The 23660-nt window shown below is 47.3% G+C and overlaps 2 protein-coding genes and 1 long non-coding RNA gene across 6 annotated transcripts in view; 1 reads left to right on the forward strand and 2 right to left on the reverse strand.

Annotated features, from left to right (window-relative positions):
• LOC116216707 (uncharacterized) overlaps positions 1-2216 on the reverse strand; it is a 146235-nt gene extending 144019 nt beyond the window's left edge. Inside the window, exon 1 of the long non-coding RNA XR_014883838.1 lies at positions 2094-2216. This is a non-coding gene — a long non-coding RNA (uncharacterized LOC116216707). The remainder of the gene's footprint in view (positions 1-2093) is intronic.
• On the forward strand, positions 1435-23326 carry MIS18BP1 (MIS18 binding protein 1). Of its 2 annotated transcripts, XM_085225974.1 has the most exons (16): positions 1436-1992; positions 3210-3341; positions 4877-5385; positions 7099-7175; positions 7996-8126; positions 8550-8640; positions 9175-9338; positions 11371-11537; positions 12457-12565; positions 13144-13912; positions 14748-14917; positions 15348-15490; positions 16444-16595; positions 17125-17206; positions 17794-17851; positions 18033-23326. In XM_085225974.1, exons 1-16 carry the CDS (start codon positions 1587-1589, stop codon positions 18128-18130), a joined length of 3258 nt encoding a protein of 1085 aa, XP_085082100.1. In that variant the 5' UTR covers positions 1436-1586; the 3' UTR covers positions 18131-23326. The 2 variants fall into 2 exon arrangements, with proteins under 2 accessions (XP_085082101.1, XP_085082100.1); XM_085225975.1 differs by lacking the exon at positions 17794-17851 and having other exon boundaries at positions 1435-1992.
• Positions 19950-23660, reverse strand: part of FANCM (FA complementation group M) — a 58785-nt gene continuing 55074 nt past the window's right edge. For all 3 annotated transcript variants that reach the window (XM_085225972.1, XM_085225971.1, XM_010712173.4), the window contains 4 exons: positions 22791-23321; positions 21416-21773; positions 20526-20817; positions 19950-20198 (listed from right to left, as the gene is read on the reverse strand). In XM_085225972.1, coding sequence (XP_085082098.1) covers positions 20051-20198; positions 20526-20817; positions 21416-21773; positions 22791-23321 — 1329 coding nt within the window. In that variant the 3' untranslated portion in view covers positions 19950-20050. The remainder of the gene's footprint in view (positions 20199-20525; positions 20818-21415; positions 21774-22790; positions 23322-23660) is intronic.

Raw genomic sequence — 23660 nt, forward strand, 5'->3', positions numbered from 1 at the left:
GCCCACATTAATACCCAGTCCAGGAAATTCATCTATTCAGCTTTATAGTCACAAGAAATCAGTGGGACTACTCAGGTACCTTGGCATATGCTTACTGACCAGTAACACTAGAACACAAGGTGGGCTAGAGACCAACTGTCAGATGAGGTTCAGCAAGAGGACATCCAAGACCTTCCTGCCAGTGGAGAAAGAAGAGGCCTATGCAGAAGGCAGTGCATTGTTCCACCTGTGTGGCCATCTGAAGCAGGTGAGCATGGCCTTCAGCTGAGGGGAGTCCTACCCTGCAGGACTACCCCCCAGTTTCTCTTAGTGGCATTTAGTGCTGTTTCCATGCTGTTTTGGTACTCCAAACAGTCTCCAAGATCTGTGCAGTACTCTAAACACAGTATTGATGGGACCTTGTACATACGGAGTGTGTTTTGCAGGATGACTCCTTGCTCCTTCAGGCTTCATTGGCATCAAAACAGAGCAGAAGCTGCTATTTCAGACAACAAAAACAATCATGGCAAAGGCATGCAAAAGCATCAGATGTTTTACCCTCATTCCTGGCCTTGGATATCAAAAGTGCAAACCATTACTGGCTTTAATTTTTACAACCTGACAAGGCTCAGACACAGCTGCCACCCTTCAGGTGTGACCCTGAGCTAAAGAACCTGCACTTTTTACCTCCAAACCAAACACTAGCCCTGCAACAGTCAGCTCTCATCCTTATGCAGCTGCTGCTCCACCTGTATGCAGCACCAGTAAATATCCAAGAAAATCAATTAACTGCCCTACTATTTCTTGTTAGCTTAAGTTCTCTGTAGGTAGCCAGAGTGATTTTTTCTTCCTTACATAATCAACCTCTCTTCTTCTTTAGGGAACAAAGCAATAGCAAATTAGACATACTCCATAGGAAGCTCTCCTGGGGCCCAGCATGTTATTAAAAAAAAAAAAAGCCTTGCTTTGCTCTGTTAAAGCTGTTTATTTATCTCCTGTGAACACCTACAGCTTTCTCAACTACACTCTTAGAGATCGCAGCCTCCTCTTGCTAGAAAAGAGGAACTACACTCACCAAACATCTTACAGACCTACTGCGCTTTCCCAAAAGGAAAAAGTGCCAAGGCTTCGGCAGGTAACTAGAGTGAAACAGGTCTCCTGGCTTAAGGAAAAGCTTCACAGGTGTCACCACCCACGAGAACAGAGGAACCACACAGCTCTCCCACCACCCTCCCCACCAGCCAATAGCAGCAGCACCTACTCCGCACACCGCCGCCCTAAAGCACCACACACCAGGAGCCACTACATCCACAGCACCGCAGACTGAGCTCAACCCACCAGCAGCAGCATGGCAGAAGCACTACCTAACCGGAAGCAGCTCTCTACTACTTCACTTCCGCTCAGCTCCGCCATTTCCGTCCCGCGCCCTCTGACGTCACGCAGCCCCGCAGCCAATCATCGCGAGGGGGTTCCAACTCAAATCCTCTCCTAGGCGCTACGCGCGCTCTGTGAGTGGCGCGGGGCGGGGCGGGGCTGGAGCGCTACTACAGCGGGACGGGGATCCGGGAGCCGGGCCGTGACGGGACGGCCCGCCGCCTCCCGCCGCGATGATCGCCACTCCCCGCCGCGGTGAGATGCCGTTCCAGGCGGTGTTCCTCAGCTCCGTCCCGGCGGACACGCTCACCCCGCTGAAGGCCCTGCGGTGCCGCGGTGACGCCGCGCTCCGCCCGCCCGGCCCGGTGCTGCAATCTACGCTGCTGGATGGCGGCGGAGGCGGGCGGGAGCCGCTGGAGATCGCCGAGATCAGCGAGATCCGGCCCGGACCCGGACCGCCACCGCCGAAACGCCGCGCACGCGAGCCGCCCGCCCGGCAATCCCCGGCCGCGGCCTTCCTGAGGATGAAGATGAAGATGAAGGGCGGCGGCGGCAGCGACCGCATCCTGACGCCCGGCGGGCCCGGGCCGCGCCTTGCGGGCGCTGGGCAGCGCGGGGCCGCGGAGCCGCACAAGAGAGGTTCGTAACGTGGGGCCGCACGGGGAGCGATAGCGGTGTTCTGCCAGCTATGTGTGGGGCGGGCTTAAAGCTGAAACGGGGCGGTTGGGCGCGTTCCTTACCTAGAGGCGCTGCTGCCCGGAGCTGTGGGCGCTCCTCTGTGGCGGTGTCCGAGCCGTGGGCAGCCTGAGCTGCGGGCACCCGGCACGCGCAAGGGTGGAACTCGATGGTCCGTAAGGCTCCTCCCAACCCCACCGTGCTGTGGATCTGCGATCTGTTTGAGTCACGGAATGGCCCGGGTTGGAAGGGACCTCGAGAATCACGAAGCTCCAACCCCCCACCACAGGCAGGGCCACCACCTCCACATCTCACAGCAGCCCAGGCTGCCCAGGGCCCCATCCAACCTGGCCTTGAACACCTCCAGGGATGGACGGGGCATCCACAGCCTCTCTGGGCAGCTGTTCCAGCACCTCACCACTCTCACAGCAAACAACTTCCCCCTCACATCCAACTGAAATCTGCCCTCCCTCAGCTGCAAACCATTTCCCCTTGTCCTGCTGTTATCTCCCCTTTCCAAGAGTTGATTCCCCTCCTGTTTATAGGCTCCCTTTAGGTACTGAAAGGCTGCAGTGAAAACTAGGCTAAGCACTGAGGTGTATGTAGCCTGTAGCACAGACACCTGCTGGCTGATTGCTTTTGCTGGGGAGTTATTGAGTGTTGCTGTGGAGGTAGTAGTGCCCAAGCTTCATATTTAGTTATTAAATAGCCTTCCTAAATTTCCTTGCTGCAACTTAAAGCCCCTCGTTTCTTTCACTGTCTCTGTTGAACGTGATAAAAATGAGTAACCTCTTATTTATACAAAAAGTGAAAATTCTGAAACTTTCCTTTCTAACACCAGTTTTCCAAAATGCCTATTTCCATCCTGCATCATCCTATTCTGCGAGATATGGTTTAGTAGCTTGTGGTAGTAGTGGAAATGAGAAGACGGTTGGACTAGATGATCTTATAAGTCATTTCCAACTTGTGATTCTATGACTCTGATTCTATGATTCTATTCATATCAATAATGATTTCTGAGGCCTTTGTTCCTCTGTGGGGTACTGCTGGTTAGACCTTAATACTATGAAATAGATCTCGCTTGCATTCAGATCTTATGAATTGTGTATTTTGCTTCTCCCCTTCCCCCCCATTGATTTTCTTTCCCAATTCCAAATGATTTTTTGAACTGTTGTTTCCAGAACTACCTTGCATTCGGATTCCTCAGAACCAGGCTGTGAAAATGCTGAACGTAGACCCCATTGTGTTGGAATCTCCTCAGAAGTTCTTCTTGCGTGTAAAACAGAAATTGCAGCAGAAGCAGCAGCAAAAAGGTACTAGGTACTGCTTTTAGAAAGACTTCAAGAGCTTGCGGGGCTTCAGGACTCTGTTCTTGCTTATAATTTTTGATGTGCTATTGGCAGAATATTGCAGGGTATCATTTGCCTTTGTAGTCTGTGCACAGAGGAAGGAGGTGCAAGAAACCTGCAAGTCTCCCTTTTCAGCCCTGGAGATGGCGTTAGACCTGCAGGCTGCAGGTCAGGATGCTGCCTGCTGGCATTGAAGTTTGACATCATTTGTCTGCTTGTTTTTTTGTTTGTTTTTTCTTTCATGTGCACGTACTGAGCTCATTCAGACTCAGGTGTTGTGGTTAAGAACTCTTTATAAATGAGGTGTGACAGTTTGGTACTGGAATGGGAATTTGGTGGAAATATCCTAAACTATTTCTTTGCTAAGTCTTTTCCTCACTCTGTAGCTTTTAATACATAAAAAGAAAAGGCTTGGCTGGCTCCCTGACGAGAAAACTAGAATGAAGATTCTGGGAGCTGCAAGCTGGTGAGCCTCACATCTGTGTCTGGGAAGATCACAGTGCAGATCCTTCTGAAAAAGATGTTCAGGCACATGAGGGATGAGGAGGTGATCTGAGACAGCCAGCACAGCTTCACCAAGGGCAGGGCGTGCCTGAGCCACTGGTGGCTTCTGTCATGGAGTGATGGCATCGGTGGACAGAGGAGGGCAACTGATGTTGTCAGCCTGGACTTGTGCGAGGCTCTTGACGTGGTCCCACAGCACATCCTTATCTCTGAATTGGAGTGATATAGATATGAAGGGTGGACGATTTGGTGGATTAGAAATTGGTCAGAAGGCTGCAGCCATGAGCTTGTGGTCAGTGGCCCCATGTCCATGTGGAGGCGGTCGCAGGCGGTGTGCCCAGGGGTTGGTCTGCCTTGGATCAGTGTTCATCAATGGCAGGCAGTGGGATTGAGTGCACCCTCAGCAAGTTTGCTGATAACAACAAGCTGTATTTCTCACTAGTACCTCATCTAAATCTACCCTCTGTTATTTTAAAGCTTAGAATTCCCCATATTCATTCTTATTCTGTAGTGTTTCTTCAGAGCAACTCTATTTATGTATATTGCATAATTCTTTTCCTAGAATGCAAATCAAGAAAATGATGCATGGCAAAGACAGTGTTTTCAGTTTCAAAATAGCACTTAAATTAGGGGAAAACTCAGAAACCTTTCTTTGTAGCTCCCGGCATAGCAGCAGCATGGGTAGAAATCAAGGTCTTGAAATTTGGAAAGAAGGATGTATTTGAGATTCTGGTTTTTATGAGTAAGAGAACCTTTTCTCTATAGGAAGAAAGGTAAGTATGCTAATAGATGTGTACATCAGCCTGCTTTTGGGGAAAGTGGGATGCTTATTTGTTGATCTGTGATGAAAACCTAGTACAAACAAATTCAAAGAAGTGCTTGCTGTAAGGATTGGAAGTTGAATTAATGCTTTCAGAATAGTAATGCTAACCATGAGAACATACTCGTATTAACATCACTAATTGCCTTTTTTTTTTTTTTTTTTTAACGAGCAGATCCAGCACTTCCAAGCCCAAACAAGCAGAATGTTCCTCCTCCCCCAGCTGCAGAAAAGCCAGTAATCAAATCTGCTTTTGGTGAGCTGCTCCCCAGTGCTCAGACAGCGTGTGTGGCTGCTGCTAAAGACAATGAGGATAATTTCCTTGTGGAATCAATGGATGCTGATGATGAAATGTCTCTAAATACAGTAACAAGTACTGTGGGTGTCTGTTCTACCCCTTCTGACCCTGGAGATCAGTTAGAAGGAAGATGTGGAAACAGAGAAGCAAAACGTAGTGAACTTCAAGAGGAGAAAGGACGGCTGCAGCCAAGCAATCAGCGAGCTGAGCACAGAGCAGAAAAGATATTGGAGACTGCAGTTCAAAAACCCACACAGCACTTGTGCAGTGTTGTGCTCTCTACTCATGAAGCCTGCATGCCAAGGAAGCAGAAGCAGAAAGAAAACTGTAATGGCCCTTTGGATAAACCTCGGGCAGATCAGCTTGCTGTCACTGCTGACAAAGAGGTGGGAGAACTTACTGCCTTGTTACACCTGGTAGGGTAAAACTTCCCATGGGATGCCTGTAGCTTGTGGTCATGATTTTGGTTTTTTTTTTTGTCAAAAGTAATGAGCATGCAGGTGAAGCTGCTGGGTGTCACTCTGGGATGGAGTCCTCCTTCCATGCAGCAGCCCAGACAGGGCTGCACTCTGCACTTGTAGCTGGAGCAGCGGTGATGTGCAGCACCGCTCTGTCTCTCACTGGGCAGTGCTGGCACAGCAGCAAGGCTGCCCCAGAGCCAGGTGGGCAGGGGGCACTGCTGGGGTGCTGCCCTACACCACCCAAAGCGATATCTCACACCATGGGACATCACATCAGCAGTAGGAGCAGGGGAAGGAGGGGGGGAGCTCTCATTATGACAGTGTCCTCCAACAACTGCTACATCAATTGAGGCTCTGTTTCCTAAGATGTAGCCGAGCATTGCTCACTGATGGGAAGTAGAGAGTAATTTTCTCCTCTTGCTTCTGTACAGTCTTTGTGTTTTTGTGTTTTGTTTTGTTGTTTTTTTTTTTAATTAAATTAAGCTGTTGTTTAGTTCAGCCCATGAGCCTTCTTTCACCATTTGTTTTCCCCCTGTTTTTTTGAGGTGGGGGAGTGAGAGAGTGGCATGGTGGAGCTGAGCAGTGTAAAACCTCCACAGACTGTAGTGGTAAATATTTTCCTCTCAGAAGACTTCATTTTTTTTCCCAGACAAAGGTTTGGTTGGTTTGTATAAAAGAAGGCTTTTTCCTTTAGTATTCACAAGCTGCAGTCTGGGCTCAAAGAGCTCTCAGCTTGAAGGGATTTTCTGTGAAATGAATTATATATGCTCACTGCCCTACTCTGGTGTGATGTCACATTCAGCTCTTGGATGTATAGGCAAAGCTGAGAGGAGGAGGGAAGATAATTCCTAGCTGTAGGCTAGGTGGTCCTTGAGATAACTGGATCTCTCTGTATTTGATAGTGAGGTGGAAATCTTGGGTTTACTGCCAGAATATCCAAACTAATGTTATGGGAGGCAAGAATCTTTTCCTAGAAGTTTAGTTTGCAGTTAGAATTTTCACTTCAATAAGCACTTGGTAGTACTTAGAACTTGCTGACTAGATCTGGAGGAAAGCAGTGTGTTGTGAAGCTGAGCCTAGGGTCTCCCCAGGAGCTGTGTTTTTGTGGTACCCCTGAGACATTTCAGCCCAAAATGGTCTCTTAAAATACGAAGGTTGTGCACAGTGAATGTGCCAGCAGTTTTTAGTATTGCATACAGTCATTTTAATGTCCTCCTGAATTTTAGTAATAACGTGGCTAATAACTTTATTTTTTCATGATAACTTGTTTTTGTGAGCAGTACTTCGAGGACTGATGGTATGTAAGAGGGACGGTTGTGCTGGTGGTGCTTTCTGAGGAGGGCTTTTTGGGTTTGCTAGGAGCCCTGGCCAATGAGTTTGTCTTCTAAAAGCCAATGCTAAGTTACTCAAAGTGTTTGTTTGAAATTTGTGTATTCTGCACTGTGATCCAACTTGCTTGTGATTCTGCATTTATGCACTTAATGGCTGTTTTCAGGTTTTTTTGGTCTGGAAGATGATGCCTAAATAGATTCTCAAGGTACACAGGAGTTAGTTTCTACTTTGCCAGCACATTGGCAATGTTATATGGCTTAATCTGATATAAGAACCATGGCAGATCTGATCTTTTTTTCCCCACAGAAAAGAATCTGCCTTTCCAGCTGGCGCATTAAAGTGATGAGCGGTAACACTGCAGTGTGCATCGAAGGAAAACGAAAGTAAGACAAAAATTTCTGGTTTAAATGCAATGCAAAGCACGTTGGAGGGTTTTCAACATCTGAGCCCTAAAGCTGGTACCGTCCTTTGAGATGTGGTGATGACCTCGTGGTCTTGCAATATGTTGGTAGCTGTTAGAATCAGTTCCACTCAGTTCTGCTGCCTGAAAGTCTGAAGAGAGTTCTGTTGTTTGTGGCAAATGAGGCAGTTCAGCATTTGGGCTGTTTGCCCTTAGTGCTGCTCTGTAGCCCAGTCTGTTGTTTACTGCTACAAAAGTATACTTAAAAACATTCCACACAGATTCTTTTTACATTAATACTCACTTTTATTTCTCATTGAGAGGTCCCCCAAACACTTGTTAATCGCTAATTTTTGCATGGACTGGAGCTCCTTCTTCAGTTATTGTCTTTTAAATAGGAAGGCAAGAAATAAAATACTCCCAGGGAGGACTTAAACTGGACTTGTATAATAGCACCTCTACAACATCCATGAGGGTATCATTGCAACGTGGAGCTCAGTGGAGTCCTTTAGTCTACTTTGGTTTTGCAGCCTAATGCCTGGCATGTTCTGTGATGAACACTTGCAGCAGTGGCAAGCTTGTTTTATTTCCTGTCCAAATATTAAATGAGAGGTCCAGAAAATCTTCCAAGCTAAGAAAGGAAAACCCAGCACATCCTACCAGTGTCTGTCTGACTCATCACATGGGTAGCACTCTTACACTGATACAGGATAACAATTCCTTGTTTTAAATTCCTCCTTTTATGAAAATTGTGTTCTTTTTTTTTTGTGTGTGTGTTGTTAATATTATTTATCTTTTCTTAGAGATATGAAGGATATGTTGTGGCATAGTAATGCAGTTGTAGAACGTGTAGCATACAACCAAGTTAAAACATCATCTGGCAATATCTACTTGCTACAGGGACATATAGATTCTGTTTGGATGAGAAAAGAAGGTAAGAAGATCATTCTTAAGGAGGGCTTTAGAATTATGTCTGCTTTCTGCTAACTTGCACATACTGCCAAAGTGAATGTTTGTGTTATTCTGCAGTCTGGGCTCAGGGGGTATCAGCACTTCTGGTAGCTTTGAATGGAGCTGGGAGCTTTGCCCAGTCCATCAGTGCTGGACAGGCTTCTGGTGCTGGCTCCCAAAAACTGGAATGCCATCTTCACTTGCTGATGTCTGCATCCTGTGGCCCTCGGTTCACTTTACCATGACATACACAGTTCTTTCAAACTGGGAAAGTCTGTCTCTCTGATGTTTAAGATGTTAGTGAGTTTCTGAGTGCTTACAAACGGATCAGACTGAGTGGTGTTTCTACATTTCCTGATTAAAAATATTGCTCAGCTATCGTTAATGCCACTTCTGTTTCACACAGGATTTTCCTATCAGTTCATCAAAAGATTTATGTTTGGGTTTTCCAAAAGGTGGAAGGAATACATTGAGGAGTTACTCAAGGAATTAAGAAGGTAATTCCTTTGGAAATTGTTTAATTGTAATACTCTCCCAAGTATTAGTTGATTTTTAAGGATATTGCACTAATGAAAGATAAAAGATTGTAGATGTGTTTATGGAGACTTTGATTCAGGCAAATTCTGGTTGCTTTGTTGGAAGAATAACCTCCTCACAGAATCACAGAATGGCCCGGGTTGGAAGGGACCTCAAGGATCATGGAGCTCCAACCCCCCACCACAGGCAGGGCCACCAACCTCCACATTTCACAGCAGCCCAGGCTGCCCAGGGCCTCAGCCTCTTACACTTCTTCATTACACTGCTTTGGATTGTTTTTGTTGAGATGCATGGGATCAGCACAAGTGAAGGGCATTGCTGATTCAGTGGCTTGAACCATGCCACTATTTAGCTACTCTGTGAGTAGAGCTGCACTATGCTCTTGGGCTGTTGCTGGGATGGAGAGAAGACTTTGAGTCTACATAGGTCTTTTGTTAAAGGGTAACTGCTTTGGGTCTTTACTATTATTTTTTTCTTAATCTCTAAATCATTAGGAAAGAACACAAAAAAAGGATTGGTGAGGATAGAAATGACGAGATTGACTCAATGGTGGATACAGATGAGGCGGAAAGTGCAGAAGACTCAGCAAGAGATGTAAGGAAACGTGAAACAAGGAACACTACGTATGAAGTGTTACCAAGGAAAGATGAACACACTTGTGAGTCTTGGTAATCTTTTTCTCTAGAGAAGAAATGGATAGCTTGTGATGGTTTGGGTTTGGTGGCTTTGTTATTTGTTGTTTTCATAGAGCCGTAGAACAGCCTGGGTTGCAAAGGCCCACAATGCTCACCCAGTTCCAACCCCCTGCTGTGTGCAGGTCGCCAACCAGCAGCCCAGGCTGCCCAGAGCCACATCCAGCCTGGCCTTGAATGCCTGCAGGGATGGGGCATCCACAGCCTCCTTGGGCAACCTGTTCCAGTGCCTCACCACCCTCTGGCTGAAAAACTTCCTCCTCATATCCAACCTAAACCTCTGTCTCAGTTTAAAACAATTCCCCCTTGTCCTATCTTTTTAAAGCTTTTTCCCAGCAAAGGATATCTTGTTTTGTTTTGTAATTTCAGGCTGTGTGGAAGATACAACAAACTAATTGTGAAAGTTGTTCTTTGTGTTTGCATGAACTGCAATAATGAGGAGCAGTGGCTTATTCATGTTCTGGTTTGCTGATGTACAAAAAATAGATGTTGTTTGGAGTCTCTTCTGAGGAATCACTCTGGGAAGGCAGCAGGAGCCTGGTTGGGTCTGTAGAAGCTGACACCAGTGGCTCCAGAGCTGTTTTTTCAGGCAGCAAACTTGACTGAAGTTTTTCCTGGATGCTGTGTTGCATATCATGCTCTTATCGATCATTCTGGGATGTATGTGGGATTGAGTCTCTCCAGGCTCCGTTCTTGGGACTCCCATGCAATGTTGGCCTGCACCCTTTTCTGGCTGGCTTGATTTTAACTCCTTCCTTGAATCTGTTCCTGCAGCAGGTTTGTTTTATGGCTTCTTAATGGTTTATTGCCAGAGCTGAGGAATAGAGAGTGATGTGCTAACAAGCATTGGGCATGGTTTGAATGGTTGTGGAAGAATGACCTTCTTTGGCTTTCTTTCCAAAGGAAACAACTGTGAAGCCACAACCCAATGGCCAACATTTTTTTTCTTTGCCTTGTAATGCAAACTTCATTAGGGACACTAAAAGCTTCTGATTTTTAACTTCATTTCTATATCTTGTCATAGGCTCCAGCAGGACTTGCAAACTGTTGGTACTGTCATCAGGTTGTGTTGCTCTTACTATAATAACTGCTTGTTCTATTTTTTCATTACTATGAAGGTTTGCTCAGTGTGACAGCTTTTATCACTGCTATTCTCTGTGACTTTAAAGTTCTTCATAGCAAAGCTAAAGGTTCACAGTGATGTGGTTTATAATTCATGAAGACGATTATTTCAGTCTTGTTCAAATATGCTTATTTCTAACCTGCATGCTTGTAAAAGAGCATCATTACTTTGTGGTACATCTGCATTTTCCTTATCATCCGTGCAAGTTTTAGAGTAGTATCACAGAATGACAGAACGGCCCGGGTCGGCAGGGACCTCAAGGATCACGAAGCTCCAACCCCCCACCAAACCACAGGCAGGGCCACCAACCTCCACATCTCACAGCAGCCCAGGCTGCCCAGGGCCCCATCCAACCTGGCCTTGAACACCTCCAGGGATGGACGGGGCATCCACAGCCTCTCTGGGCAGCTGTTCCAGCACCTCACCACTCTCACAGCAAACAACTTCCCCCTCACATCCAACTCAAATCTGCCCTCCCTCAGCTTCAAACCATTTCCCCTTGTCCTGCTGTTATCTCCCCTTTCCAAGAGTTGATTCCCCTCCTGTCTATAGGCTCCCTTTAGGTACTGAAGGCTGCACTGAGGTCACCCTACAGCCCCTTCTCTTCTCCAGGCTGAACAAGCCCAGCTCCCTCAGCCTGTCTTTGTAGGGGAGGTGCTGCAGCCTCTGATCATCTTTGTGGCCCTGCTCTGGACCCTAAGTATGTTTGGGTTGTGGTTGGTCTTGATCTTGGAGGTCTTTTCCAACCTGAGCAGTTCCGTGATTCTAATTTCACAGGTTTAAGTACAACATCACTTTTGTGCTTGTGAAGTGTGTGATGGTGAGTTTTCAATGGGACATTTGGGCAGAACTGAAACTTGCTGTTTTTCTTGTAGATCAAACACCAAACCACAAACCTGCACTGAATGGCTCCAGTGGGACCTACACTCGGAGCGGCCGTCTGGTCAAACCACCGCTCAGCTTCTGGTGTGGGGAGCGTGAGTTTGTGGATCAGGATCTAAACGTTACGATACAGAAAGGTGGGACAGATTATCTGAGCATGGTGAGTGTCCTTTGCACGTTGTGAGTTATACATTTCTGTAAAGTATAGTGGTAAATACATCAGCAACTTTGGTGTGCGTTAAACTGACAGGCTGCTCTAACGAGTGCCTGACTAGGCAGAATGTTTTGGGAACGTAATAAAAACATTTTAAAGCAGAAAAAAAAAGTCTCTGAATGATCAAGTAATTGTTGCACGAGAAGCTGAGACAATATATGATTCCTTCAGGAAAAAATGGGATGTTCTGGAAGGTCAGGAAGTTGTGCAGAGGTACTGCTTTGGTTCCCAAGTAAAACACCTGCAGTGTAACATCAGGTCCCTGCCAGCATGGCTAAGCTCACAAGGGACGTCAGGGCTGAAGGCAGGGTTTTACATTATCTCTACTGTTCTCAGCTTTCCCGTTTCTGTGTAGTTTCATATTCATTAGGAGCAGATGTTTCCTCATTTCTTACACATGGGTCTGTCCACCCCCACCTCAGTTTTGATTGGGGTGGGTTATTCTCATTTATTACGACGCTTCAAGCAACTCTGATGGTACTGTGATGAGGGAAGTGTGTGTGAAGGAAGGCAGCATTCTTTTCAGCAGCTGTTTTTTCCTTGAGATTAATTGACCACATGCACAGGGAGCATACTAACTCTTGTCAGCAGCTCCAGCAGTGTGGATGCGTCCGATTCACCAGAGGGTCCTGGCTTTTGAGATTTTAACTGTTAGAGAATGGAGTGGGAGTCTGGTGAAGTTGCCTTAGTCACAGGCACTCATATGAGCACCTGTGTGCATCAGACAGCACTGAATAGATTCTGAGTAATGCAGGAGTCTTAACTCTACCCATCCTGTAAACGTTTGGCTTTTTCAGAGCTGGCGTCGGTAGGCTTGATATGTAAGCTCTAGCAGAAGTTTAGATTAAATTGTTTTATTTTGAAGATGTATAGTACTGAAAAACCTAAAAGAAAGACCAGTTCGCTCTCTAAGATGAAGGAAAGAAAGGATTCAACAAAGACAGTGGAAGAAAAAACAAAAAGCCAAGATAAAGGTAAGAAAAAAAGAAGTTTTTGCTTGTTCTCTTCAAAGTTATTGAGTGGATGCTGAGCTGGGTGCTGCAGCAGCATGGCAGTGTCTGGCTGATGCAAGCAATTTATTTACATCTTTGATTATCATTCACTTCTGTGAAGAATTAGCAGAGTAACACTGATGGCCAGTTTCACAGCTCAGAGTTGTTTGTAAACTGCTTCTTTGGTACAGCATGGGGACATGAGCATTTCTGTCCAGAAATCAAAGTGGTTATGAATTTTATTTAAGTTTCTGCTCCTATACTTTGGATCTCCATATGCCTGATGTGTGCAACTGGGGGAACTGCCTAGGCCAACATTCCCCCGTGGGAACAAAGAGTGCAAGTACTGGAAGGCTCCTATGCACGAAGGACCCTGCCTGCTGCTGGCTGTGCTCCTTCTAAGCTGAAGGAGGAGCATTTGTTCAGTCTAAATCCACTGCTCAGAGCTGGCTTCATGCTGTTCTGAGTTGGAAGTGCGAGTATTTTCGGTGCTGCTCGCCTATCAGACTACAGTAATGATTTACCTTAAGTGTGTGATATACTGACATCATCTCTTTCAGGGAAAAGTGAAGAAAAAAGAGTGAGTACTAAAAACAAAGCCACGTCCACGGAAAGCAGAGAGGCCAGGCGCTTTATTTCAGATGATGAAAGTGATCGTGCAAGTGATATTAATAAAATTAAAACATGGTTTTCCAATAAGGGGACTCGCTTAAATACTGAAGATGCAAACAAGCATAACTGTAATAGCAGAAACACAGGAACAAGAAAAGAGAAGACAGGAAAAGAATATGGAGAAGCGACTACAGGTCAGAACATGTACTCCTTAAGGTCAGCCAGAAAGCCTTGTCATGGTAAGCCTTTACCAGAGGAATCCTCAAGCAAAGATGGGGAAGAGGAATCCAGTGACTACATCCAATTGACTGTCAAAAGGAAAAAGAAACCTTTTTTGTCAAAAGAGATTCAAAACTCTGAATCTTCGTCTGCCTGTGAAAGGCTGCAGGGCAGCACAAGCGAGGTGTCGAGCGAACGCCAGGCAGTCGCACAGTGCCCTGCTGCCTCCCATTCTATGCAGCTGAGGCAAAGGATACCTGCCTTCATTGACAGTTCTGATTCCTCCGAAGAAGAAACCTCTTCTGGTGAGGAATATCACACAAAGGAAAAGAGATCAGAAGTATCCAATAAAAAAGCAAACGGTGGTGTTAATCATATTGCCAAGCCTTCAGCAGCAAAACCAAGTGAATCCAAGGGGGATAAGGTGCACAAAACTGTCGCTTTTTTTTCAAAGGCAGCCGATGACTGGTCTCAAAAGGAACTGCAGAAGCTGCACAGGCAAGTGGTTCCCTTGTCTTCAGAGGGCAAAGCCTATCTCAGATACCAGGAGGCATAATTCGGGTACTGGAGTGTTTGGCTGGTGGTCTGAATTTGGATTTTTCAGGGTTTTGGTTTTGAAGCAGCCTCACGTTATTTAAAATTTCCTTTTGCTTTAACTCCCTCTTACAAAATACTTTTGGCTTACAAATGAAAGAACAGTAGAATAAAGCAGGCAAGTATTTCCTGCAGTAGCTGTGGTGTGTGAGCTTGCAGCAGCCCTCCCCTCTTCCATGTAGTGCAGAGTGAGAGGAGCGCAGTTAGCAGCTGCAATTTGGTGGTTCAGTGCTCCTCCACTGCTTTCCAAATATGCCTGCTTTTTTGTGAGATAGACATCTCTATGAACAAAGCTTAAAAACACATGTTAAAATGTATTACAGGAGTACTGATATATAGACAGTAAAAGTGGTAATATGTTCTCTTCCCTAACGGAATAAAACACTAACCATCTTGTGTTTGTGTATTTAGATTTTGTGGAGGGGAGACCAACACGAGAATATTCAATGAACACATTGGACAATTACTTAATTAGCTACTGGGCAGTGTTTAATATACACAGAGTGTTAGAAAATAACCGGGTTTGGCTATATTTTTTACTTTATAAGGATGATGAGCACCGTGTAACAGGCATTCAGATAAACAGCTGCATGTTGCAGTGCCTCTGGTGCCTTCTGCATACCAGGTCTCCCCAGCAGTGCACGCTGGCACTTGGACACACTGTTAGTCTCAGGTGCATGGCAGTGCAGCACAAGTTCTCCTGTCTGAGGAAGGCTGTGGTTTTCTGTTCTCTTGGCAGGGCAGTGGCTTCGTTTCCAAAGCACAAGAATGGTTTCTGGGTGGAGGTGGCGATGGCTGTCGGGTCTCGTTCTGCTGAGGATTGCCATCAGAAATACACAGAAGAGCAGGCAAAAACTTCCAAAAGACCTGCCACAAAGAAAACCACGTCAGGAAAGCCAGAACAGAAAGGTACTGACCACTTGGTTCTGAGTATAATTTGGTCTTTACGTTTGAAATTTGTTTTTTACTGTATAATGGGAGATGCAGCCATAAGCACACACACACCTGATAAATAAGCAATAAGCAATTCTTTGTTTTATTGTGCTCGGATTGGAGTCCTGTAGCAAAGGAGGTTATCTTCTACACTTGCAAAGGTTTGTTGCAGAGCTTGAGGGATGTTGTAGCAGAAATGCTGAGTCGCAGCCTGAAGCAGTGATGGAGCACCTGGTGGGAAGGCAGGGCCAGCCCAGGGGAGCTCAGGTGCATGCAGTGCACTGAGTGATGGAAGGAGTGGAGCCAGGATCCTCCCCTTCCCAGACCTCATTTAAGGGTTGGCAATGGAGGCGAGGGCATCTCTGTAATTACTGTCTTAAAAAAAGTAATGCTTGGATTCACGTAGATAAGACAGAGCCAGTTGCAATAACTGCCAAAGTGGGAACCTTCAAAAGAAAGCAGCAGATGAGAGATTTCCTGGACAATTTGCCAAAGGACGACCATGATGATGTTTTCACTGCTACACCCTTTCAAAATAGAAGAGTGAGGGTAAGTAAATCTGGAAAAGCTGTCCGTATCCACGTGCTTTTCTGACTGGTGATTCAAGGGTGTGCTACAGTCAGCTTGTTCAGTGCCAGCAGCATGAGATTGTGGTTTGGGGAGGTGAGGTTTACCCACCTGATTCATTTTTGCAGTACTTTGATTGCTGAGAGTGAGAAGGTGGAACATGACTTCCTGCTGTTGTCTGTCCAAACTGGCTCCACTTAGTAATGCACGAGCCTTAATCTGGTACTCATCCAAAAGCAGAGGAACACATGGCTCACTGAAATGTCATAATGTAGGCATGGTAGCTTCCGTGCTTTCTATAGACTGCACTGTGCAACGAAGTTCCTGTGACAAATCTGTGCAGACTGGCCATGAAAGAATCAATGCATCCATGCCCAAGACTTCCAAGATGATGGAAGTTCATCCGTGTTTTTGATGGTGTGCTGCTCCTCTCTGAACCTTTTCAGCTCTCCTCTCTCCCTTCAAAATGGAAGGACTGCGAGTTCCCCGAGAATCCTGTAATCTTCTTCCTGAGAAGTAATGGTCAGCTCTGAGCCTGCAATTTTAATCAGACTTTTTTCTTTTAATACATAGTAGTAACCAAAAAAGGGGCAGCAAAATGGTGGCAGGAGTGCAGAAGTCAGACCAAGCTGTCGGCTGGCTGCCCTGTGGACTCCTCACATACCTGCATTCAGCATACTGTGTCCTCTGCTGCTGTCTGCATCTCGAGAAGGGTGTATAGTGGAGTCAGGAAAAGCAACTGCAGTGAGCAAAGGGATGGGGAGAGAGTGCCTACTGAGGAGAGAACAAAGCCTGGAACTGCTCAGTGTGGGGAACAGGAGTACAGCTGAGGTGCAGCTGCTGGCTGTGATGGCTCTCAGGCAGAGTGGTGAGAGGCCTCTTAAGTAGACTGGGAAAAAGGGAGGATCATTGAGTGCTCTGGTGTGTCTTTGTAGTTGCCAACGTTCCTGGGAAGCCATGATGATGATGATGATGATGATTTCGCTCTTACAAACAACCCAATCACACCTTCCTCAGCTATCTTCCCTCTGGCCAAAACCCCTCAGTGTGAGCACATCAGCCCTGGTATGCTGGGCCCTATCAACAGGTGGGAACTCGTGCTGCTGTTCCTTGCTTATGCTTTCCTTTCTCATTTCTTGTCTTCTGAGAAAGATGACTCTCGGGATTAACCTCCAGTATGCAGAATAAATGCTGCAGGCCTTAAGGTATTTGTTTAGAGAAAACTTCCATTTGACAGCGGGTGCTGTTTGAGCTCCTCAAGTGGGCAACTAAAAACACTGGCAATAAAGCTTCAGGCTTTTTTGGAATAAACTGGCACCCTCTCTAGTGAGAAGTGGCATTTTCATATAATGGTTAATGAACATTCTGGGAAGATGGTAAAGCTTTTTGTCTGATATTTTACATTATGAGTTCTAGCACAAGATTTAATTAAACACTTCTGCACTGAGTCATACTCCAGGAACTGTTGCTGTATTTAATTGGCCAACAACTGTTTTTAATGGCCCTGCTAATTTTCTTTCTGCATTAGGACTGTGTGTGTGCTGGCTGCAGCTGTAGCCAGCTGATGCCCTGAGCAGAGCACACCACTGACACTGACTTGTTTTTGATGCTTGCAGGAAGGACTGCGACAGACACGTGTTCAGGATGCAGAAAACTCAGGGCTGCAGGAGCAGTTGGGACAAAGTGAAGAAGCAGCAGGTAATGCTGGCTTCCTGACTATGAGTTCCACCTTGAAACAGTGAAGGTTCTGCCAAGCAGGAGGATCCCTGGCTCACAGAGTGTGAGCACAGAAGGAACCAGGACCCCTCTTGACTGACACCAAACTTCTGGGTTTTGTATCTACGTATTTCGGAGAAAAGTTACTTCTATTAGAATTTATTGTCTTGATCAGATAGGCTGTCTTTTTCAGGGTCTGTATTTGCTTTTGGGTTCTGAGACCTTTCTGATGCTTTAAATTTCCTGCTATCTTTTTCCTGTACACGGGGAAGGAAGTGGGACTCCTCACCTTGCACCCTGAATTTGTGTTCCTTTCCTGTCCTTGCCTTGGTAGTTCTGCCTCTTCCATGAACAGCTGTGATCCCAGAAGCAGAACAATGCCACAGGTTTAGCCAAAGATTTTGGTAGATGAGCACTTTAAATCTTGTGTGAAAATGTGGCGTAGCAGTAGGGCAGCTGTATTCTGATGGAATGCTGTGCCTGTTCCTTCCCTCCCCTCCACCCCCCAAATGTTCCCCTTTCCCATGGTGCTGTCACTGCTCTGAGTGCAGACTTTTCCTTTTTGGCAGGCTGGCACTTTGCATGGCACACCAGCTTCGAGCAGAACCAAGTTCACCTTTGCTAAAAGTAAGTGTGTTTTGTTTCTCCTTCACGTCGGCTTTACTCACCTTCACGCTGCTGCTGTGTGGTGTTCACATCTGCACTGAGTAATTTTTCAGCATCCTGTGTTTCTCTCAGGACTTTCTGAAGTGCCTTGCCAGCTCAGGCACACACACTGATGCTCTCCCCCCCGTTTTTCATATTGCAGAAGCGCAGCAGAGCCCTGCTGTAGGGAAGCTCTTTGTGGCTGAGGCAGCAGATGGTACGTCAGATGAAGAACAGGAAGATTCCTATTTTTCTGTTTGAACTTTTGGAGGTTTTATTTAGTATTTATGAACTTGTATAAAAAAGCCAAAGGAGGAGCTTCGGCCACCTCTGATGTGCTCCTGTGTTCCTGCTTGAAGCTCATTTTGACTGACTTGGCCTGCAGTGGAGCTGTGGTTGCAGCACGTTGTGAGCTGGGTGCTGCTCAGCACTGAGGATGGCTTCTCCTGTGTACAAAGTGGAACTTCCTTGCTCAGGTTCCCCCTTCCTTTGCCATGTTTCTCCTGCTGAAGGCAGAAATGTACTCCCATAATGGGTTCACTCTAAGATAAAATCTAGAAATATTGCTGTACAGTACTTTTTTAATAACACAGTTTGTAATGAATTGAAAGTGCTTTATACTTTGCTGAGAATTTTTTTTAACATGAATGTAGCAGCAGTTTTATGAGCTCTTAGAGAAGCAGTGGCCTGAAATTAGTAGGGACTGTTATATGTAAGCACTTCTAAAATACTGCTTCCTGTCCCCTGTCAGCAATGCTCAGTACTTTTAGTGTAGTACAGAAGAATAAAGCTTTGAGCATCTCTTTTCTCTGCCTGGGAGGTAACAGGAAAAAATAATTTGTAGTTCTTCAGCTCAGGAACTTACACTGCAGGCTGTCACACTCTGGGCCGCATGCCTGAGCTGCTGGGTGCCCCTTTCTGCCTCCTCCTTACTGGGAAAACCTTCATGTGTTCTGAAATAAATTTGCAGGACTTAAATTTGGGCTGAGCTGCTTTGAAAGCAGCTGCTGAGCTCTTCAGCTTTATCTTTCCTAGAAAAATATGAGAGCCCTCTGCATGCATGGAGATGGGGACAGGTTTACCTTCCTGGGGGGAGCAGCTTTTGCTGTCCCTCTGTCACTGCTGCAATTGGTGACAATGGGCACAGTACCATCCCAGCAGCACCACGTATGTCTGATGTGAAAATCTCACACTGTAAAGGCAAGGTGGAGTGAAGCCTGTGAGTAATTCCCGTGCAGATAAGAAAGCTTTGCTTGAATTTCTGCCATAATTATTCATATGGCCTTAATTGATGCTGTGAATAGTGAGTAAGGGGCTCTGCCTATTCCTTCCTACTGCAGGACTTCAGTCAGCTGGACGTGGCAGGGAGCAGCTTGGGGGTATTCCTTATGGGGAGAGGGGGGAAATAACACCATGGGAACCCGAGGAGCAATCCCTGCACAGAGCAGTGGGCTGGGAGCAAAGGAGGGCAGCGCTCACCCTTTTCAGCTCATTGGCACCACTGGACCTTGCAGCATGTGTGAGTACAGCTCCACTTCCCTGCCTCCAAAGGAAACAAAGGAAAAATTGCTGGTGAAAGGGAAAAGAAGTTAAAGGTGAGCCTTCTTCCAGTTGCTCTAGCTCCTGTTGAGCCCTCTGTGCCTCAAGGGCAGGATGTCCCTGCGAGTGGCTGCAGCCAGCTGCTGTGTGACAGCACACACTGCTACAGCAGGGCACTTCTGCTGAGGCTCCAGCACCGCCCTGAGCTGTGGGCGTCCATCCCTGGAGGTGCCATGGATGGGGCAACGGGCAGCTGGGGGCACCCAGCCTGTGGCAGGGCTGGGGCTGTGGGCTGTGAGGGCTTCTCCCCCCAGTTGTGCAGTGGTCCAATGAAGCTGGGTACTTACTGCCCTGGTTCCATCCGTGCCAGCTGTAACCCCAAGAACTGCTCTGTGATCTGTGCAAAGCAGGCACCACCAGCAGGACAGCAGCGCTGAGATGATTTTTAGGCACTGTGGTACCACCACTCATCCATCAGAGCAGGAAAAGTAACTGTGCTCTCCTTCCCTGTTAGACACAGTCTCTGTGCCCCAAACCCCACTGTTTCTCCGAGGATTTATTTACATATTTTACAGCGACTGTAAACTCAGTAAAGTGCACTTGACAGAGCAGCCCGAGGCTCTCAGCAGCCCTGTGTCCCACTCAGCTCCTGGTGGCAGTGTTGCTCTTCCCCTTGGCACAGAGGCTCTCAGGCAGCATCTGTGTGTCGAAGCCGTAGCGCAGGTAGCGGAACGTCTCCTCTGCGCGCTGCAGGCTCACCTGGGCACCAGCAGCGATGTCTGAGGGGGAGCTGCAAGAGAGCACAGGGACACCGAGCCCGGGGTGAGGGGTGGCTGTGAGGACACAGCAGGGACGGCCTGAGCCGCTTGGGGAGCAGAGCAGAGCGAGCGCAGCCCGGGAGAGTGCTGTGAAAGGGAAGGGAAGGGCGCAGCAGCAGAGAGGTGGAAGCAGAGCTCATTGATAGCCAGAGCATGAAGAGATCGAGGTCCATGAGGAACAGCACAGAGCTGGAGATGGGAACTGGGGGAGCTCGGGGAGTGAATTCAGCACAGCCAGCATCCTGAGTATGAGTGAGAAAGTGAGGCCTCCAGAGCCCAGGGTGCTGCTCTGCTGTTACCTGTTGACCATCGTCCTCACAGAGCTGAAGTGGTGGCACATATTGAGAGCAGCCAGGTAGCTGATGTTGGGAATGCTCAGGTAGAAGTTGAGCATTTCCTGCTTGTGGCCCTGCACCTCTGTAGGCACACGGATGGCAGCGTTCTTCCTCTGCTCCAGCAGGGCCAGCTCCTTCAGCAGCACCGCCGTCTCCTCTTGGCAGGAGCTGAACAGAACCCGGATGCCGGCCTGCAGCAGCGCAGCCAGTGTAACATCATAGTGCTGTGTCCTCTGGAAGAACCTCGAGGTTTCCCCTGCAGGGGGCAATACAAAAATCTCAGTGCAATTCCAGTGCTACGTTACTGTGAAACAGTCATTTACAAGGGCAAGCAGCCCAAGGACCCCCTGCTTTGAGACCTCACAAAAACCAAGAAGATGGAAAGCTTCTAAACGAAAGGAGGCTGGGAGAGCTGTGGGACAGGACTGACTGGGTTATGTGAGAGGGAGAGGTAGGAAATAACAGCGAAAATGTAAATTGTATGGAGAGATTCTTAGGAGAGGAGGAACACATCTATGGTAAGGGAAGGAAAGAGAACAGCACGGAGAGCTGAAGAGGTTTCACAAAACTACAAAGGAAAATCATAGGATCATGTAGAAGAAAGCACTTGGTTGTGTCCAGTAATAAATGAGCAGCACTCCAGAAGCAGTGTAGTGAGAAGAGATGGACAAAATTGATGAAAATGCATCACTGATTAGTAGTTAAATATCTCTGTGGATCTAGGTCAGCTTGCGATCCTATGAATCTAGCACTCCTACAGAGCCTACAGGAGAGTTTTCAGTCTAATTTCAGTTCCACAGTTACACTGTGGACCTGCCTGGAGCAGAGATCAGCACATCCCCGGGAACACCCACCTGGTTTGGTCCTGTCCTTCTCCACGATCACACACACTCTCTCAAACATGCTCTGCAGGCGCTGGATGCGCTGGGTGACCTTACTCCTGTTCACAGAGCTCAGCAGCTCCGACTGCAATTTCCTTTCCACTGCCATGCGGTTGCTGACAACGTAATCGCTGCTGCCCAGCGAGCAGACCTGGACCTTCACCCCATGGACGGCCTTCAGGGAGGAGATGACATCTGTGCCAGAGGAGATCTCACGGCTGTCCACCAGAACACACAGCGCTGTGTCTCTGTCGGGCAGAGCTGGAGAGACCTTTGTGGGACCCGAAGCATTCCCAGCAGTGTTCTTCACAGAGCTCCCCAGCTGTAAATGCTGCAAACCAACAGTGTGTCTGAGCCATTACAGGAGGATAAGCACAAAGAATGAATGCCAGCTGAAAATGCAGTTCCCAAAAGTGATACTTAACATGCACTGTATTCCACGGAGTTTGGAAAAGTCCCATTAATAAAAGCTTTTTAAAGATCTTACTGATATTGCAACTCAAGAACAATTTCAGATTAATACTTCAATCCCCTACAAAAAATCTCCTGTATTAGTTGAGAATCCAATTACTGAGCAGCATGCATGACAAAGCGTGCAGTGTTCACTGCACTGAAAAGTTCAACAAAAGCTGAATAATGTAAGAGACAGAGGTGCAGCAGAAAAGCATAAGAGTAGGGAATACAGCCTCAGGCTGTTTTCATTTAGGAATTCTAGAATGGCCTGGGTTGCAAAGGCCCACAGTGCTCACCCAGTCCCAACCCCCTGCTGTGTGCAGGTCGCCAACCAGCAGCCCAGGCTGCCCAGAGCCACATCCAGCCTGGCCTTGAATGCCTGCAGGGATGGGGCATCCACAGCCTCCTTGGGCAACCTGTTCCAGTGCCTCACCACCCTCTGGCTGAAAAACTTCCTCCTCATATCCAACCTAAGCCTCCCCTGTCTCACTTTAAAACCATTCCCCTTGTCCTATCACCACCCACCCTCACAAACAGCCGTTCCCCCTCTTGTGAACAAGTGAACAAGTATTTTAAAACTGCAATTGTTGATTGTCTCTCTCTTCTGCTGGAAATAGAGATATTCCCTCACAGTTGTGAGACACAAGAGCAACTGATCCCAAACTTTCTTAGTACTCTATTGGGTGCTCAGACATCCTGCAAGCAGAAAAGCTTCCTGTGGCAACAGCAGGGCTGGTATCACAGAGCAGTGCATGCAGAACACCTCTTCTCCTCCCTCTCCAGAAGCACTCAGCCCATGCTGTGCTGCCAGCCCTCTCAGAACAGCCTCCAGGACAAGCTGCTCCTGCAGCACACTGCAAGGCAGGGAGAGGTCATTGCCAGCACCCACACCCACCTCAGCAGGAGCCAGGAGAGCCTCCTTCCCTGAGCTGGAGCGAGGCCCTGGGTGGAAGTCCAGCATTTCAGATACAGACGCCTTCAAGCCCAGCAGCATCCCACTCTTACTGTCTGCAGACTGACGAGCGCTGATGTCTCCAGCTGTTTTTTTATGTGGTACAGAAGAGACCGAAGGCAACGTTGTGCGTAACTCAGCGTTCTCCTGTTCTGCCCTGGAGCAGTGTGATGCCATGCCCTTCTCATTGCTGACACTTGTTTCCTCCCCGCTGGAATCACTCAGGACAATAATTCGGGATGGCTTCTTCTGCCCTGGCACTGAGCAGTTCTGTTCCATCTTGGCCCTGTGGAGTTTTTTTCTTCGCCGAGTGAGGTATCGCTGTCTTCCACCACCAAAGCTCTCATTATTTAAGAGATCAAAGTTAACGCACACCTCCTCCTCCTCACTCGATCCATTTTTTTTGCACGTCTCCTCATCCCCCTCTGCAACACAGAAGCTGTCTTCTGCGTAGGTTTCGTCTTGCTCAGGGATCTGTGGGGGGAGGAAAACAAACCTGGAGTGAAGGAATGCAATGACTTTGCTCTTCCTCACAGAGCCCCTGAGCTTCTCACACATCCACATAAGATTTCATTGGCTCAGGTTGGATATTAGGAACTATTTATTCTCTGGAAGAGCAGTGCTGCATTGGCACAGCTGCCCTGGTTGTGGTGGGTCACCATCCTGCAGGTGCTCCAGAAGGTGGAGATGTGGGAAGTGGGTATGGGGGGGTGGGGTTCAACCCACCTGGTGATCTGGAGGCCTTTCCAGCCTTAATGATCCTATGATTTGTCAGCAGAAAGCTTTTAGGGAGTATCAACTGTACTGGCTAAT

The sequence above is a fragment of the Meleagris gallopavo genome, chromosome 5 (genome assembly GCF_905368555.1).
Source record: "Meleagris gallopavo chromosome 5, MGAL_WU_HG_1.1, whole genome shotgun sequence".
In the NCBI taxonomy this organism is placed as follows: Eukaryota; Metazoa; Chordata; class Aves; order Galliformes; family Phasianidae; genus Meleagris; species Meleagris gallopavo.